The sequence below is a fragment of the Olea europaea genome, chromosome 16 (assembly GCF_002742605.1).
Source record: "Olea europaea var. sylvestris chromosome 16, O_europaea_v1, whole genome shotgun sequence".
Taxonomy (NCBI): Eukaryota; Viridiplantae; Streptophyta; class Magnoliopsida; order Lamiales; family Oleaceae; genus Olea; species Olea europaea.
The window spans coordinates 7813532-7831139 of record NC_036252.1 but is presented as its reverse complement, the minus strand read 5'-3'; the positions used below and the strand labels follow the sequence as shown (position 1 = coordinate 7831139).

The window sequence follows — 17608 nt, the reverse complement described above, 5'->3', positions numbered from 1 at the left end:
AGTTGGGAAAATCGAGATCAAATCAAGCATATCCTTCTAGTGATGAAAAATTATATTGTAGCAATCGAATTAATTTACCCAACAGATGAACAATTTCCAAAAGGAAAAAAGACTGAACGTGGGTTTAAATAGTTAGGCCGACTTCATAACATGCAATAACATCACCAGAAGACTTGCATTTACATCTTTAACTAATTAACATGTTGGGACGAATTCAACGTCCAATTTCAGCATTTTCCTCAGAAAATCCTGGGGAAATTGCAGAAGTGCAGACGGATCCCTAAAGAAGTGGCAGTTTCAATCTTCTATTTTTGTGGTAGCAGGATTTTTTATAGATGGAATCTGCCAAATTTACCTTTAAAGTTACTTGCAATCGTCACGTCCAATTTTTTAAGAGTAAATGAATTAACACATTATTCTATGAAAAGAACATTAATAAAATAATTATGAATAAAATTTGAGGGGAAAAAACTAGAATAAGATTATCCAACCCAACTCACCCCACTCTCCCCTCGGGAGTCACAAAATCATTGCGATCAAGAGCCAACACCTCCCTCCCAACTCCTTCCACTGCTGAAAGTTTCGAACATAAATGGAAAGATCTGACGCAGACCAAAGATTTCCGCACAAAGCTTCGAAAACTCCACCTTTAGAAACCAATGATTAAGGCAAGGAGTCCTCCAATGACATACCAAATTTTATGTTCAAGGAATTCTCTACACACACCATTTTTTTGCACTCAGAATATTCCAACATTTTCAACTTACCAAACCTTCAGATTTCAAAAGAACCACCATTACACAATGTCCCTGCTGCTGCTACACTTTAATAACTGGCTAGGGAACTCTGCTGCAATTTTCCCAATATTGTGTTGTGTGATATTTACCAAAACAAAATGCCCATATAGGCACATTCTCTTGATTTAACTCCATCTTTGCATCGCAATACTGATCCAGCTTAAATCTTAATACTAGAAGAACTCAAGGCTCCACCCCTCGAAGGTTTCAAACATCGCTAACAGGATCATCATGCAGAAAGCACCTGCACAGCAATGACTCGCCTACATCATCCGGTGTCATGGCCAGATTCCAGTTGCTAGAAGAGAATGTAATGCCAACGATCATGGTATTTTCAACTATGAAATTGTATCATAAATCCAACGGCGGTGAAGTTTAGAACCATATCTTTAATACATCAGTCCTTGACAGAAGAGACATTAAGAGTTCCTCCATAATTTTCACCAAAGGATGCCTGAAGAGTTGAATCCACAAGAATAATAAGAACGAAATTAAAAAGAATTCATAGGGAGACTGTCGAGACAGCAAAATATCCTCCCCACCATGTAACGATGAAAAACCGGATAAAGAAGGATAAGGGAAGAGGGGAAAGAAGGAAGACATGGGGGTCGATGATATTGGCTAAGACAAAGAAACCTGGAGATGAGGAAGTATGCTGTCACAAACTAGTCCAAAAAGTTTCGACCTCTCATTTAACCTGAGAGAAAAATAAGCCTTATCAATCAACCGTGTCTTTGTGTATAACAACATTAAACCTTGGCAAATAAGTGAATAACACAGTACAGCACATAATAAGTTTTCAAGAACACGTAAATGATAAAACAATCTACCATGCTATAGTACTAGAAACATTAGGAAAATATAAGGTAGAGAAAACAATATCAAATATTGTCACACTCAACCTGACTTGAATAACTCTGAGACACTTCCCCAAGCCAAAAGTGTTTTTTGTCCAACACATGTAGGACAGATACATGTCTGATGCAGGAAGCTCACAAAGTATCTCTGTTACTTTCTAATTTTGGATATGAGACAAATGCGGACATGCACGAGGAATTTCCAATGTCAATCTCACCTTAGAAAATGAAAAATGAGCAAAATTTTGGTATGGCACTAAGAACTCTTTTTTGCCAACACTATTAACCTTCCCCTTGAACAAACAATTCAACCTTCCTTTTCATTTTTCTTGTCTTTTTGATAAAAATAACTGAATTCTTTTCCTTAATTTTTTTTTTTTTTTTTTTTTGTGACAAAAATACCTAAACAGTACATTGTTCTTTTGACTAGAAACACTAACATTAGCCTAGATTGAGATTTGGTTAGAGAAGTGAAGCAAGCTTCGACACCAGTGGATATATCAAAGCATATAGAACACAAGAACATAAAGTAGGGCACAAGAGGGGAGAAGTGGAGAGAGGAGAAGAGACAGAAAAGAAAGAAGATCAAGAAGAGGAAATTTCAAAAACCTTATATTCAATTCATTGTCTGCATAATTAATTAAAAAAAAAAAAAAAGACCTTAAAACCTATTTATGCTTAAAATATCTAGTAAAGAATTGAAAATTACTCATTCTTTTGCCTAGAAATACATGTCTAGCATTTGATAAGCCTTCCAGCATAACTTTAAGGATCTGCATCACCATGTTTAATGTGGAAAAAGGTTTTGCTTTTCTAAAATAAAACGACGTTTTTTTGGACAATATACATCAAAATATTACCTCTCTACGTGTCCTACTTTTCCAGAACATGACAAATGGGCTAGTCATTCTTGTCTCGTTCAGGTCTGGTATAGTTGTATCCATGTATATTATTCTCAAGAAAATGCAAACAGAGAAAATCATGCATATAAAGCGATATCATCACAAGTGCACTTCTGCAAAATTAAAAATTTGTATCATGTACATACCTTCTTAAAAGGCGGATACAAACATAAACCTCCTCAATATCTGTTTGAATTTTGAGTTCTAAATATTGTTTAACAAGCTCACATAAGCAACTAACAGCATCGTCCCATTCATTAGTGCCCACATCTAGAGGAACACGCTGCTCACAGAAAAGCCGCTGAAGTATAGAAGACAAATGGCAAGTATGTCCTGATCTATAATACATCTCAGCAAAAAGGTTCAACATCCCACAGCAGCTCAATTTGAACTTGTCAACCCACAGAGGAGGATTTCCAACCCAAAGCTCATTAGTTGAAACAAACTGAGGAGATCCAGTCTGATTCTCACTTGGATTCAGCAAAGCATCTGGCACAGATTCTAGTCTCCTGTGTGCAGGAAGAAACTCAAGTATGTCTTCTCTCAAATCTTGAGGAAGTTGTTGCAACACCGAGTGATCTACCTGACTCAGAGATGAGGGCATTACAGCAATATTTTCAGAAACTGGAGCGGAGAAAGGTCGAATGGGGGTTTCCTCATCACCATACTGTTTTTCGGAACAAAAGCACAGAAAATTATCACCATAAACTGAAGAAAGTAAAAAATAATCTATTATATTAGGAAATCCTGAGGACCTGATCTTTTTTTATTTCACAGATGAATTGCTGCGGGATTATATCTCTACCTTAATTGACCTCTGCCTTAAGAAAACATAACTAAGAAACACAATAAATAAATAGGTGATGATACATATTAAAGAGACTGATATATTTCACAGCTCCTAAGTATCAGAATGATACAGATTTTTATAGAAGACTGATAGAAGATTGTCAATCACAAGGATAAAATAGCTAGTATTGACTACGGTACGATATCAATGCCTTTTGATGACAAAAACACATTTTCACGAAAAGAGAGTGGATGAGAGGTTCCTTGAAGGAACTTAGCAACCAGAAACAACGATAATCAAACAACTGCAGTATGTAAGAACTGGTTAAGTTACTCAGAACAGCAAAATAACTGATGAAAAATAACAATCATATCCGAATGTGAAACACAATGTCACCACATACATGCTGGCATCAGCAGGTTTTATAGTGACCTACTACTATTAGCTAGTTAAATTGAAGCTCAGCACATGCAAGTGAAAGGAAAAGGAGGGGAAAAGTTAGAAGCAGCTGATCCTGCTGGATCCTCATACTACATTCATCCACCTTAAAATGTGATCTCATCAATTCATTTACAATCATGCACCCAGTTATTACAAGATAAATCAGATTACTAGATTACTGGATTGATCCGGTGTAGGAAGTGAATTATATAGCAGGATGCTAAAGTAAATGTAAGATAATCACTAAATTTTTTAGCTTTCTAAATAGCAATCTTTTGAGAAAGTGCAATCCCATTACTTGGCTAAAAACCTACAGAAATCGGTTACTATTCAAAGAAAAATGATTCAAGCGCCCTTTGACTGGCTCCTTCAATGCCTAACAGACCACTTCTATGTCAATGGCATTGGCATTGGCATTGGCATTGGATGAATGGGAAATCACATAATTAACAAATTTTAAGCACAAAAATTTGTTTTATTTATACTTTATTTCACTGGGATATTGATTTATTTCAGATCCTGTAGTTAATTGTGCACAAGCTACATAGAACATGAGTAGGAGCAGTACCTTAATGTCAAAGGGGAATTTATTAGATTGGACCAGATAAGAGGGATGGCATTCTTTTTCCTCAGCAGTTACCCCTAATCGGAATGCAACAGTTCATCATGAGACATTTGACAAGGAGAAGAAAATCCACTTTTAAACAGAGGAAAGGTTTAAAATTTTACCCTCAAAACTATCAACTGACATAGCAGGCATATTCATGTCACTTTTATACTTGGAAATGAAACTTGTTAACTCCCCACCATACATGTCATTAATTTCTGCAATGACATCAGGTGGAAGAGAGACTATAACTCCCACATCAAGATCATGCAGAGGAGGGAGAATCACACCCTGTCTACTGCCACTTACACCAGCAGACAAACCAGCATCACTTCGGACAGATGGTCCAGCGTGATTGGAGCACAACTGACCTCGATAACAAATTTTAAGCACAAAAATTTGTTTTATTTATACTTTATTTCACTGGGATATTGATTTATTTCAGATCCTGTAGTTAATTGTGCACAAGCTACATAGAACATGAGTAGGAGCAGTACCTTAATGTCAAAGGGGAATTTATTAGATTGGACCAGATAAGAGGGATGGCATTCTTTTTCCTCAGCAGTTACCCCTAATCGGAATGCAACAGTTCATCATGAGACATTTGACAAGGAGAAGAAAATCCACTTTTAAACAGAGGAAAGGTTTAAAATTTTACCCTCAAAACTATCAACTGACATAGCAGGCATATTCATGTCACTTTTATACTTGGAAATGAAACTTGTTAACTCCCCACCATACATGTCATTAATTTCTGCAATGACATCAGGTGGAAGAGAGACTATAACTCCCACATCAAGATCATGCAGAGGAGGGAGAATCACACCCTGTCTACTGCCACTTACACCAGCAGACAAACCAGCATCACTTCGGACAGATGGTCCAGCGTGATTGGAGCACAACTGACCTCGATCTCCTTCACAATTCAGTTCCCCAACTGTAACACAAATAAAACTCCTACTGTTCAGTTTAAGTCAAGACCCAACATTTTTATACAAACAAAATATGGAAAATTTTCTTAGCCCCTGTTTGGTGTGGATTAAAATCAGAGGGTTACTATGCATTGTTTCTACATGGACTCTAAAGCTAAATTTAGAAATTAAGTCAAGATACAGAAACCTAAAGAATATCATGACTACAGAGTTGATACAAGTAATGGATAAAAAGAGGAGGACGAGAACTCTTTCAGACTCTTAAGCTGAACTAAGTCCAGTATTTAAAGGTGATGACCAACAAGAGTGCAATTTATGGAACAAACAGAAACCATAGACGTTATCCATGCTCAACTTATTTTCCGATGCAACACTAACAATAATATTGGCGGACCTATTTAAAAATCCATCCTTTTGACCATGTTTCAGCAGAGGAAGCACCAACATCTTGGAGGAAATGTATCCCTTTTCACTTTTTCCTTTATTTATTTATTTATTTTTTTTTTGGGGGGGGGGGGGGGGGGGGGGGGGGGGGGGGGGGGGGGGGGGGGGGGGAGCTGAATGAGTACAAATTATCTTTAGCCAATATAATCATGCACAAGTTTCATAACCACGTCAAACACCTAAAAAAGTAAACCTTGAAGCTATTTTGTGTGACTAAATTCTATTGCACAATTCCACGTCCAAAAGAAAATTTGCAATAACAAAATATAACAAGATGTGTTTATAATACCTATATCATTGTGCTTGGTGTGATTAGTAAATTTCTCTTGCTCTCTGTCCTTTGTTGAAGTGGAAACGAGCCAGGAGAGAATGGAATTCCTCTGGTGGACTTCAGGACAAAAGCAAATCAGATCAGTTGCTAAAAGAAACATTGAAATAACAAAGGAAATTGCAAAAATGTTATGCCCCTGTTTAGCCCCAATTTTGGGAAAAGATGCATTTTGGAATAGTTTTTTGTTGGAGAATGTGTGGCAGAAAATGTGTTTTGGAAAAAAAAAAAATGGGGGCAAAACAAAGGGGCTATATATCAATCTAGAAACCAATAATAAATAGTTGAAATGCTTAGGATTCTTCCAAAAATATTAGAGAGAGCTAATAATCATAAAACACAAACCTAGCTTGCCATTATCTGTGTTTTCAAGTTTTGAAACCTGCAAACCCATTCCTCTGATATCTTCAACATCTGCAACAACAATTTCATATTATCTATGGATAAAATTATAAAAGTAATATGTCCCTTACAGTTAAACAAGATCCACTACATAACAACTTCTGTAGATGTACTTCAAAACAAATTTTTAAGCCCCTGTTTGATCCCCATTCCGTGGAAAAAATAATGGGGGAAATAATATTTTTTTGAAAAATGAGTGGTTGAAAAAGAATGAAAAGTTTTCGATTTACGTGTAATATTATTTTATGGAAGATTGTGTGGTTGAAAATAGGAGAGAGAAAAATGAAATGTAATAGAATTTAATGTAATGGGGCTCAAACATGGGCTAAAATTGAATTTCAAAAAGCAAAAACTAAAAATAACAAAATATCCAAAAAAAAATAAAGAAAATATCAAACAATTCAAAGATAAAGTATATGGTCATCCTACTGCTAAGTAAGGGAAAGAGACATGATAGTTTATACAACCAAACAAACTCTCTTGAGGATTAGAAAAGCAAGAATTCAAAAAATACATATAACAGCATGATGATAGTTTTGTAAATATGCAGATCACTGATAGAATTTATAAAAATAAAAATAAAAATACATCAGATCAAAAAATTTGAAGAGAAGAATGCATTATTACACATGATACCAAAGTATTCAAGAAGCAAGGAACGTTCGTACTAGCTTTTTGAGTGATGAATCTCCTTGTCAGGGAGAGGAGATACTTGATCAAATGGCATTTTGGAATTCAATGTCCATGTACACAATATGTGGATATTTAAAATTCTGCCAAGTAGGCACTAAAACTTGCCATCCCAGGAAAAGAAAATTAATGAAAACGACCCAGATGAAAAAGTGGTTTAGCTTTATCATTTAAAGATACAATAAATTTATCAATATCTGGAATAAACAAATGAATAAAGGACAAAAGGGAAATTCTTCACATGGCTTTGTCAATTTAAACTGAGCCTACTATTAAGTGAAAGAAATATAATGGCTGTATTTCTGGTAAGAACGAGTCAGAAGCTTCTTGTTAAAGCATCCATCTTCAAACCATTTGGCAGGCATACGCTAATTCAATTTTCAGTGCACTCAGTCCCAAAAGAAAGGTCTGCAAATAGCGAATTATATTAATAGCGTGATAATGGAAAAAGATCAATGAGCCCAACTTACCTATTTGAAAATATCCAAAAAGCTTAGTGGTTATCCTCTGAAGCACATCCAGTTCATCTGTGGCCATCGGAATCTGTCGTTCAAGAATGCTTTTATATAAAAAAGAATGGCAACGTCATACCATGGATCCAGAAAAAAAATGTTGATGTAATAATGTTATATACCGTAATGGAATGGCTAAGGTTCTCACAGTCTCCATGGCCCATATACTTTATTGGCTCGCCAGCATCACTTCGTCTCTTCTTTATCTACATAATGCCATTGGTCAAATTAACGTAATTTTTCTTCAATGTGTTAAATTTGAGAAATTTTCAGTAATGATAAAGTAGTCGCATGCAGGCCCCATGATGTCACTCGTCATGAGAACTTTCAATAACAACATATGGCCAAACCTTTAGGGTAAAAGAGCGACCTAACACTCCACATCCCTGCAATCGCAATGAAACCTCCTTGCATAGGTTTGTCAAGAAGCGTTGAGTCTGAAATCAAAAGCACTATTAATACTTTACAGAAAGGTAAAAGAAAATCAATTCCACAATAGACTACAGACATCATTTGTATTCCTGAACCTCACACCCCAGTTCACTTCAGCGCCTATAGATTTGCTTTCCTGCAAAAACGTCAAAATATAAGTATAGTTAGGCTTCCGTATATTAAGCTTTACATAACCGAAGCAAGTGCCACGTGACTGAAAAGTACGAGAAAGTTTGCCTAGTCTAAGAAATGATTGTTGTCTGCTCTGTGCCACTTGCTGTGATGAATGGAAAGTATAAGCAGTTTAGCCTATTCTATCAAACAAAGAATGACAGTTCTTATGATCTTTCTGTAGCATTCGAAAGAAACAACTTGCTCTAATTTCTCCATAATATACTCAATAACTTCTCACATCCATACATCCCATATCTTAGATGATAATAGCATATTATGCTGGCTTCACTACTACTCTGAAGCCAGGGACTCACACACCAACTATACATGACAGACCTCACTAACATAGCAATGTCAGAATGTTAGTTGAACAGCATGGGAAAAATACTGAATGCCTTCTGCTGTAGTACAATCATAGAAGGAGCAAAATAAAGATAGTGGTTACTGACCTTAATCACGCCAACATGTCGATTGTCGATCCCTCTACTATAATTCCAGAGCATATCTCCAGTTTTCACACCGAACTCCTTTTGAAGAGATTCCTGGAAACATCACAGAGACGAAATCTAAAATTAAAATGTTGTACTATAGAACTAGTTCTTTGAATATTATATTTTCCTTCAGTAGTAGCAAGTGAAATTCAAAAATAGACACACACACACAACTGCAGACTTGTAAAAGCCACTTCAGATACTATATTAGCAGGTAGAGAAAGAGAATGAAGGCACATTAAAAATTTAAAGCAAATAGGTAAAATAGTTAAGCATTGAAGCCTGAAAAGTTCCGAAGTGGTACATCCCATAATTAGCCAATTGCTGGATGTAGAAAATTTAAGTCTTTTTGAAAATAACTAAACAAACAACATTATCTACAATGTTTGACATTCGGCCTCCATTCGGGAAGAATTTTTTAACAGTTTAATTTATAAATAAATTGAAATGAGTAGTGGATAAGTGTATAGTACTTGTGAGTCCATTGGAATGTTTGGTTGAAAATAAAGTTTGACCATATATAATGATTTACAAAATTTGGCCAAATGGAGCATTAGTTATTTGATACTTCAGTTCATTTTGTGCTCATGAGTTGTATTAATGCACCAACAAATGACATCATGATCCATCTAAACCAAAAGTTTACCTTGGATATCACGTGCAGCCGTCCACAAGTTTCAATTTGCCTTTTTTTCAACTTCTCTGCCAAAACATGACCAATTCCAGGCAGTACTCTGACTGGAAGTTCACATAAATAATCATTCACCTGAAAACTCAACTAGACATAATCAGTGAGATGTACTGAAATTGATCTTTAACCTCAGTATCCTTCATCATCTTCCTTTTCAGTTTTTGAATTTCATGCTTCTATAACCTTTTTCAGCCCACTTCTTTGACGTGTTGGGCAGCATATAGCAGTAAAAAAGTAATAGAAAAGAAATAATGTTCTAACTCCGAGTAATGTAAGTAGATTGACATGTGAGAATGTATCAGGATTAAATTTTAGCATCGCCAAGTAACGATAGGCAAGTTTGAATCATGATACACGGTTTCCAATGAAGTTTGACAACTCATACATCCAAAGAAGAGACAAAAAGATCTACTAAAAAACTCAGTGTTTGTTGTGGATTAAAATTAGATTTTTTGTAGATTTTGATAGAAGTTTTTTAAATATCTAATTGAAAAATTGTGGGACCCATGAAAGATGCGGTTAATGTTTGATTGTTTGACTTTGATTCAGATTAAAATCTGAGCCAAACAGGGGCTTAATTAGCAAGAGATTTATAATCAGAAAAAAATTCCATAAGAGTTCAAAGGACCACAAGCAAAACAGGGACCCAAAAGTAGAGTAAAAACACTAAATAATTGAATTACAAAATTCCAAACAGTTCTACATCAGTAAAAGCTGTGGGAAGAGCTCACCTCACCAGTCCCCACAACCCAGCACCTCAACCAAAGTTATATTGATCATTTTGGAGTACAACATGAGAGAAGTTGGACTGAAAGGTATCATATCATCGTAAAAACTTTCAATGTATCACAGAAAGATGATTCTAATTTTATTAATTTCAACTTTGATAATTTTGCAAAAATCGCATGACAAAAAAAGTTGGGGACCACCAGAAATTTCTGTACTTCTCAATGCTAGGATGGCCACGTGGGATTTGTTTATATTAAAAAAAAAGAGGCACCATACAGAAACAAAATTACTTTATAAGGATTATTATTTCAAGTTTGCAAGATATAATGCCAAAGTTACTACCTGCTTGAGGAAACAGTGGATAGCAATACTTAATTCACTTCGCAACTGACAATGAACATCAGCAGAAATAATATGGAATCCCCATCCCCCAACCCCACCTCTTTCAAATGAAAAAGACATAAATTAACAATGTCAACTAGGCAGCATAAAAAGAATACCAAGACCAGAAGGCAAACCAGAAGATCACGTTAAACACACTCCAAGTATAAACTAATTTAACACCAGGAGAAATATAGGCAAATGGAACGATGAAAATAACATATGGTGATGGAATTAAAAAAAAAATGAAAAAGAAAAAAAAAATAGAACTTGCATCTATAACAGAGGGTCACACCTTCTCAGGAGAAATGTAACATTGGCCATCCGGTTTTGCAGTTTTTGTAGCAAGACGGGCCATAAGCATATTTTCTGCAATCCCTGCACTTGCAGTGCATCCTGTAGTGTCTAAAATCTCTTTTCTGATTACTGAAGCTAAAAGCTGGGGATCCTCCACTCTTGAGTTGGTGACATCAAGAAATGCTTCATCACAACTGACAGCCTGCATTAAGATAAAATTGCATTTTCAAAACTGGAAAACAGAAACAGGATATAGCTTTGAAATGCATTTTCGAATGCAGACCTGCACTTTGTTGCAGTGTTTATGCAGAATGTCATAAAATTGATCTGCCACCTGTAAACCAAGAAATCAAACGAATCCAAATGATCGCTATGCAAAATGACATATATGAAGAAATAGCAGTAGGTGCAAATAAATATCATGCCTTAGCAAAAATTATATAATTAAAGTAAGACGGTTGAACAGATACCTTCTCATAAGCTCCAAAATCATAATGAACAATTACAAGATGAGGGCAACGTGCCTTGGCATCTTTAACAAACATTCCAGCCTTGATTCCTAGAAGCATACAAGTCACAAAATGCATATGAAACCAAAACAAAAATAAAGTTTCAGGACACAAGCCCCACCATAATCTCGAGCAGGATAATTGGCAGATGATATTTCAGCAGTTCCGCGGGGACTATCTGAATGGCAAACAGCAACAGGTTTGTCTTGTAATTCGGGATGGTTCTTGATGACCACTGCTACGAAGAAGCAATCCTGGAATAGAATATTTTCAATCAAAATACCTTTATAAAGAAGAAACACATGATATTTTCTTGGGTCACTGGGGGGAGGGGGGTAAAGAACTCATGTGAAAACGATCACAATCCCTCTAATACAGAAACTTACCATGTCAACATGTATTATGGCAGTCTTGTGAACCACTGCAGAGGCGTTGAGACAAGAACTTTTGTCTCTAAACCCATCAGATGAGCTGTGAAAACGCTTTCGGTACCGATTTCTCCAAGTTCCAATAAAATGCAGCCTAGAGTTCTAGAACATCCAAAAGTTAATTAGGGTACAGCTGTGAATGGTTCAAACACAAAGGTTGAAAGATTTTAATAATGTTAGATTAGTTAGTTTGAAGCCAAGCAGTCATGGATAATGTGTCTGTGTTCCCCAATAAATTTAGAACGGCTAAAATACTAAATTTTGACATTCAAATAAACTGAAGCAATATCAACAAACATTTAAATAAATCATAACACAACATGGAAAATAAATACAGAACATTTCCTCAGATGTGAGACTGATTGGATACCAAAGTTAAATACTAGAAACTAAGATAAGTTTAACCCAAATATAAGTGCAACTAAGAGAAAGTAACCTGATAACGAACGAAAATGAAATGAAAATAGCAGGTAAAATTATAAGTTTAACAATAAAGTACATAATGTCAGGCCACAGAAAATCATAGTAGGTTGTACAGAAAGAGAATATTACAGATAGTCCAAAATTTAAAAAGAAAATAAAAAATAAAAAAATCAATACACTAAACCTGACAAGCTCAAAAGTAGAACAAGTTCTTACCTTAAAATAATTTTCAACAAAATCAGGATCTACAAGAGTTGAATGAGGCTGATTAGAAGCTAAACTGATTCTTGAACTTGACGATTCTTTAAAATTATGATCATCAGGGATGCCACTGCAAACTGAAGCAGAAGCCTGACATGAACTACTAGACTTGGGTTCAAATCCTGTATTGATCCTGTCTAACCTGGAAATATCATAGAGTTCAGCACCTTTCGGTTCACAATGGCTGCCTACACTACAAGCAGGCATTTCTAGTATCATTTCGGTAGGGCCCACGTGCAAAAGGCCATCAAATTCTGGACTGCATTGGTCCACTTGTTCTGTAGAATCACACTGTTCGGGACAATTGGCAACCATCAAAGCCCTATCCTCCAATGATGAATTCTTAGTTTCAGAAATTACTTGATTGCCAAGATTTGGGGCTACATCATCAGAATCTTGGACGTTTTTCAGAGGAAAGAAAGCAGATAGTTTTGGTTGGTTATGAACTTCACTTGCCAGCTGTTGGAGTTGATAAGGGATCCCTACAGGCAAACCAAAACAACCAGAGTGACATTGATTGATGCCCTCAAATTTTTACTGGCAATCTTTTAATAATCTTCTCTAGTATGAAAAGCAAATCAGCAGACCTACAAATATGCAGAAGCAGTGAAATCCTACAACAGGTTTTCATGAACCTACTTTAACTATTGCTTGGATATATCTTTGTCCCAGGAAGGAGGTTAGGACTTGGGAGCAATTTGCCACCTGTGTTTAATAAATCACTTCAATATTTTTTGAAAAGTTCAAGTTATACTATAAGCTAGCTCGTTGTCATCACGAGTTAAGAGTATTCCACCTCTTGATACAGTTCTGTCCAAACAGATAAGCTGGTGAGAGAATGAGTGAGAAGATATTCTATGTACCCTGAGATGCTGGAAGACCACGTCTAGGAAAATAATATTAATTCATAATCTGCTAAAATAGTATTCCAGGTAACTAAGGTCATGAATGCTGAAAAACCTACAAATTTAAAGAACAGAAATGATAGTAGATCAAAAAGTATTAGTCTTTGAATTACTTTCTTTCCAAATCCTACTCTATTGCTATTAAAAATTGAAAAAAGACTAATAATGAGTTCTTTCTCAGGTTTTCTCCCACATTTTCCATTCATAGATTTAGAAGAAGCGTTCATTACAAAAACGAATTTCAGAAGTTGATTGTGAGTACAGTGAAGTAAACCTAAATTTAAACGAAAGTATCAACTCTAAATATGACGTACAACTCAAAAGTTTATTAGCAGCAACTGAATCTTGCACCCAGGTAGGTTTAACTACTGGAAGCCCACCACTGAATGACCTGTATCAAATTCACAAACAGAAATTTGTTAAAGTACCAAAAACATCAATGCATCAGTTTGACATACAAAGACAAGGTGAACCTCAAATTCTTGATTTTACTGTCAGGGAGATTACTGCAGATTATATGAGTAACACGATGCCTTGAAAAATAATTCTCGAATCGTCCTCCATACTTTAACATGTAACCTCGAAGTTCCTGCAAAAAAAAAAAAAAAAAAAAGTGAAAAAAAAAAAAAGAAAATTGTGTCCACATTACTAAACACAATAAGAGAAGTAATGATTTTTTGAAGGAAAAAAAAAAAAAAAGAGCGTTTAAAGATTAAAAGGAATGTCTAAAATAACTCCTATACTTAGTTTTAATCTTCACAAATTTGTAGTTTCAACCTTGAGCGTTCTTCTCAACTTTAATTAAAATTCTTGAATTGCATGAACATATTTAATACAATGGACTGTGTGAATCCAAACAAAACAAGGTTAAGCAATCCAATACATCTATATAATAAAAACAGAGAGTACAAATCAAACCTGACTAGATGGGACAGTATATCCATCCACAAAAATCGAAACCCCATGAAATATGGATTTCCCAGAAGCAGAACCACTTTGAGAAGAGCTTGAAGCCTCAGCATCAAACTGTTCGCGTAGTTTTTTATTCTTCAAAACCATGTAACTACACCCCAAGTAGCCAAAAACAATCAAAGACCAAAGCAAAACTAAAAATATTATATATTCATAATTAACAAACGAATAATGAAAAGAGACTTACATCCAAAATGAAAAGAAAATAATTAAAAGAGGATTAGGAAAAGAAAAATTGAACGAATAATGAAAAGAGACTTACATCGAAAAACAAAATAATATAAATGAAAGAGGATTGGGGAGAAACAACAATTGAACATATTATCTGTATCTGTTAAAGAAAGCGATACAATATTCTTAAAATCAAAAATTATAATTGTAGAACTAATGACACTTGTATATCTGCAAGTATCACGCAAGCACGAGTATGAAAGATTCAGTAACATGACTAGAGACATTACGTAAAGAAGCAAATGCAGCAAAGGACACACATAACGTATTGCAAAGTAAATATAATTTAGAATTTTCTCCATCCATATTAGCATACTGGTCATAACATAAACAATAAAATAGTGAACCAGTACTGTGGAAGTAACAATACATTGTGAGTTCATAGACCAAAGAGTCCAAACAACTAAAAAATCAGGTAATTGCCAAATACTGCCAAACTCTTTAAACACCAGAAATTCTCAGAAAGCATCAACAAGATACAAATTCCTGGTTCCCTTAAAACTACAAGGCATACCTCGTATCCGTATTTTTTCTGCAAAACATCGGCAACCTAAGTTTTCAATGAAAAGTTACGTGCAATCTTGTTCATAAACAACAATACCTCTACTCATGCAGAAATCCATATTATCGAGATTTCAAGTAGCTTCATCTTTATATTTATTGAAATTGCCATTTAATAATCAACGAAACCTACAGTTAATTATCAATAAAACTTCTTAAATTACTTTCTTAACTTCTATAAAAGCAACTTCTAAAACCTGCTCAGCACTCACACACACACACAGAGAAGAGGGACGGGACCTGCCGAAATCGGAGAAGGGGGAATTACGAAAGGCGGAGCGAGAGGAAGAGCGAGAATTGGCTCCCCAAGCCATGCCTAGGGTTTTCTGGTTCGTATTCTTCTTCTTCTTATCATTCTTCGTACTTTTAGCACCACTACTACTGGCTTTGTTAGAAGGATTTGAAGAGATTGAATTGAAGCTCCGTTTCGAATTCGAAACAGAGTTTCCGGAGCGAGTCGAATCGAAACTCATCTTCACGAATCACGAATTATGCAATTGCATTTTGAGGTTCAGAGATTTAAAAAATGTTAAGAAACTTGCAAAGAAAGCATTTGAAATGAATAGGAAATTTTCTTAATTTTGAATTTATATTTAACCACCGATCGACCATTTGCGGGAGCGGGGCGAGATTGCCTGTAGTGCCCGTTTGATCCCTATTAAATTCAATTACATTATATTTCATTTTTCTCTTTCCTATTTTCAATCACACAATCTTTCATAAAATAATATTACACGTAAATCGAAAATTTTTCCTTCTTTTTCAACCACTCATTTTTCTAAAAATTATTATTCCCCCCATTTTCATTTTCAGGTAATGGGGGTCAAACAGGGGCTTAACTAGAGTCGCTCTAGAATGTATACAACACAACGATTTGCGGATTGCGTTCTCATATTTGCGATTTTAGCTCAAATTGGTGGAATGACCTACTGGTGATGGGTGATCCGGCAATAAGTCAGGTTATATTTTACGATCATGCTACATAAATGTATACATAAATATCACGTAACAATTTGTTATTGAATTGTTTAAAATACAATCAACTTTTCAACTAATCACATATTGTCAGCACCTATTATCTCAATCATTATGTCACCTACTTTCTAGCAAAGTAGCATTATATGATTTTTATATGTGGAAATTACCAAACCCTACTTTTAAAGATTTGTGTTCTAAAATCAGATGGAAGGTTTCACTTATCACAAATAAGATATTTCAACCCTAATACATTTACCCAACCGTAAAAAACATTTCTCCTCCTCTTTCTCCTTCTCTCTTCTCAGTCTCTATTCTTCTCTTCTTCTCCTCCCTCATTCGATATCGAAACCATCCTCATCGGCGGCGGCAAGGTGCAGTGATCATAGCTGAGGGAGCACCATGAAGCAGTGCTGCTGCTTCCCGAATCTGCAACATCGCCTCGATTTTTTTAGGGGTTTTTTTTGTTTTTAATTCGATCGATTGTGCGGTGGTCGGCGGTGGTGGCGATAGTTGTAGTCCAGTTGTGACTCCCTGTATTTCGATTGGTCTAAATTGCCAATGAGTGGGCCCCAAGTATGCTTCTATTCTATCCTTTGTTTCAGATGTCTTCCACTTCAGAAATCACTCCAAGTGCATCTTGTAAAGCAGCAGTGTACTTATTTTGTGGTGACTGTCACTTTGGTGTGGTGAAAAAGTATGAGAGAGTGGTTGTTGATTATTGTTCTTTTTTTTTTTTAAAGATGGAAGTGTGCTTATTTTGTATTTGTTGATATTAATGGATGATTGGTGGTTGTTGTGGTGGCTTTGTGTATAGCGATGGTGGGTTGTGTATATGAAGTGAGTACGAGTGTGAATCGGGAGGTGAGTATTGATTTGTGTGGGGTCTGATTGTGAGATTGAGCAGTCGGTGTGATGGGTGATGGTTTGAGATGCTGGGGTTGGAGATGTTGGCAGCGACGGGTGGAGATGGCTAGAGTAGAGATGGGTGTTGAGGCAGATGGTGGCGCCAGCATGGAAGATGTTGGCGGGATCCGCAATGGGATGGATAGTAGTCGGGGGGAGTCGTGTGTGATTTTGGTGGAAAACGGGCGATTAATAGTTAGGCGATTGTGAGTGGACGGGTTGCTGACGTGGGAGACGTCAACGCAAAATGCATTGGATGGTTGCCGACGTCATAGAGATATAGGTGTCTAGGATATTGAAGGGGGTGGAACTGTGGGGTAGAATTTGGGCAATGTAGTGATGGCAATGGGCCAAGCCGAGCCGGCTCGATCCTTTAACCCACGAGTTCGGCTCGGGCTAGTCAAAGACGAGCCGCCACGAGCTCGTGGGTCAAGCCTAGCCGAGCCCACGAGCCGCTCGCAAGCTCGTGATTTTTTTAATTTTTCTATTTTTTTTTGTAAATTTGCACATTTTTTATTTTTTTTATAAATTTACATTTTT

General features: G+C 35.9%; 1 protein-coding gene across 6 annotated transcripts; it reads right to left on the bottom strand.

The window, feature by feature from the left end:
- Nucleotides 1-350: 350 nt before the first annotated feature.
- Nucleotides 351-15789, bottom strand: LOC111411987 (DNA repair protein REV1). Of its 6 annotated transcripts, XR_002705929.1 has the most exons (25): nucleotides 15428-15789; nucleotides 14342-14486; nucleotides 13897-14012; nucleotides 13738-13814; nucleotides 12474-13000; nucleotides 11793-11936; nucleotides 11528-11660; nucleotides 11368-11456; nucleotides 11181-11231; nucleotides 10896-11099; nucleotides 9446-9577; nucleotides 8758-8850; nucleotides 8211-8270; nucleotides 8053-8139; nucleotides 7825-7908; nucleotides 7661-7733; nucleotides 6444-6512; nucleotides 6060-6158; nucleotides 5302-5331; nucleotides 4517-4765; nucleotides 4356-4429; nucleotides 2703-3223; nucleotides 2515-2579; nucleotides 1434-1494; nucleotides 1225-1251 (listed from the first exon to the last, which is right to left on the bottom strand). XR_002705929.1 is itself a non-coding variant. In XM_023042700.1 (24 exons), the coding sequence occupies exons 1-24, from the start codon at nucleotides 15658-15660 to the stop codon at nucleotides 1195-1197; spliced, it is 3408 nt and encodes a 1135-aa protein (XP_022898468.1). In that variant the 5' UTR covers nucleotides 15661-15788; the 3' UTR covers nucleotides 351-1194. The 6 variants fall into 6 exon arrangements, 5 of the variants coding, with proteins under 5 accessions (XP_022898468.1, XP_022898470.1, XP_022898472.1 ...); XM_023042700.1 differs by lacking the exon at nucleotides 2515-2579 and having other exon boundaries at nucleotides 351-1251; nucleotides 15428-15788; XM_023042702.1 differs by lacking the exon at nucleotides 2515-2579 and having other exon boundaries at nucleotides 351-1251; nucleotides 6453-6512; nucleotides 15428-15788.
- Nucleotides 15790-17608: the final 1819 nt, after the last annotated feature.

Coding starts and splice junctions, on each gene's coding strand:
- LOC111411987 (XM_023042701.1), bottom strand. CDS start 15,660: ATGAGTTTCGATTCGACTCGCTCCGGAAACTCTGTTTCGAATTCGAAA. Junction 11,457..11,527: donor TTATCCTGCTCGAGATTATG/GTGGGGCTTGTG, acceptor GTATGCTTCTAG/GAATCAAGGCTGGAATGTTT. Junction 8,140..8,210: donor GGTTCAGGAATACAAATGAT/GTCTGTAGTCTA, acceptor TTTTGATTTCAG/ACTCAACGCTTCTTGACAAA.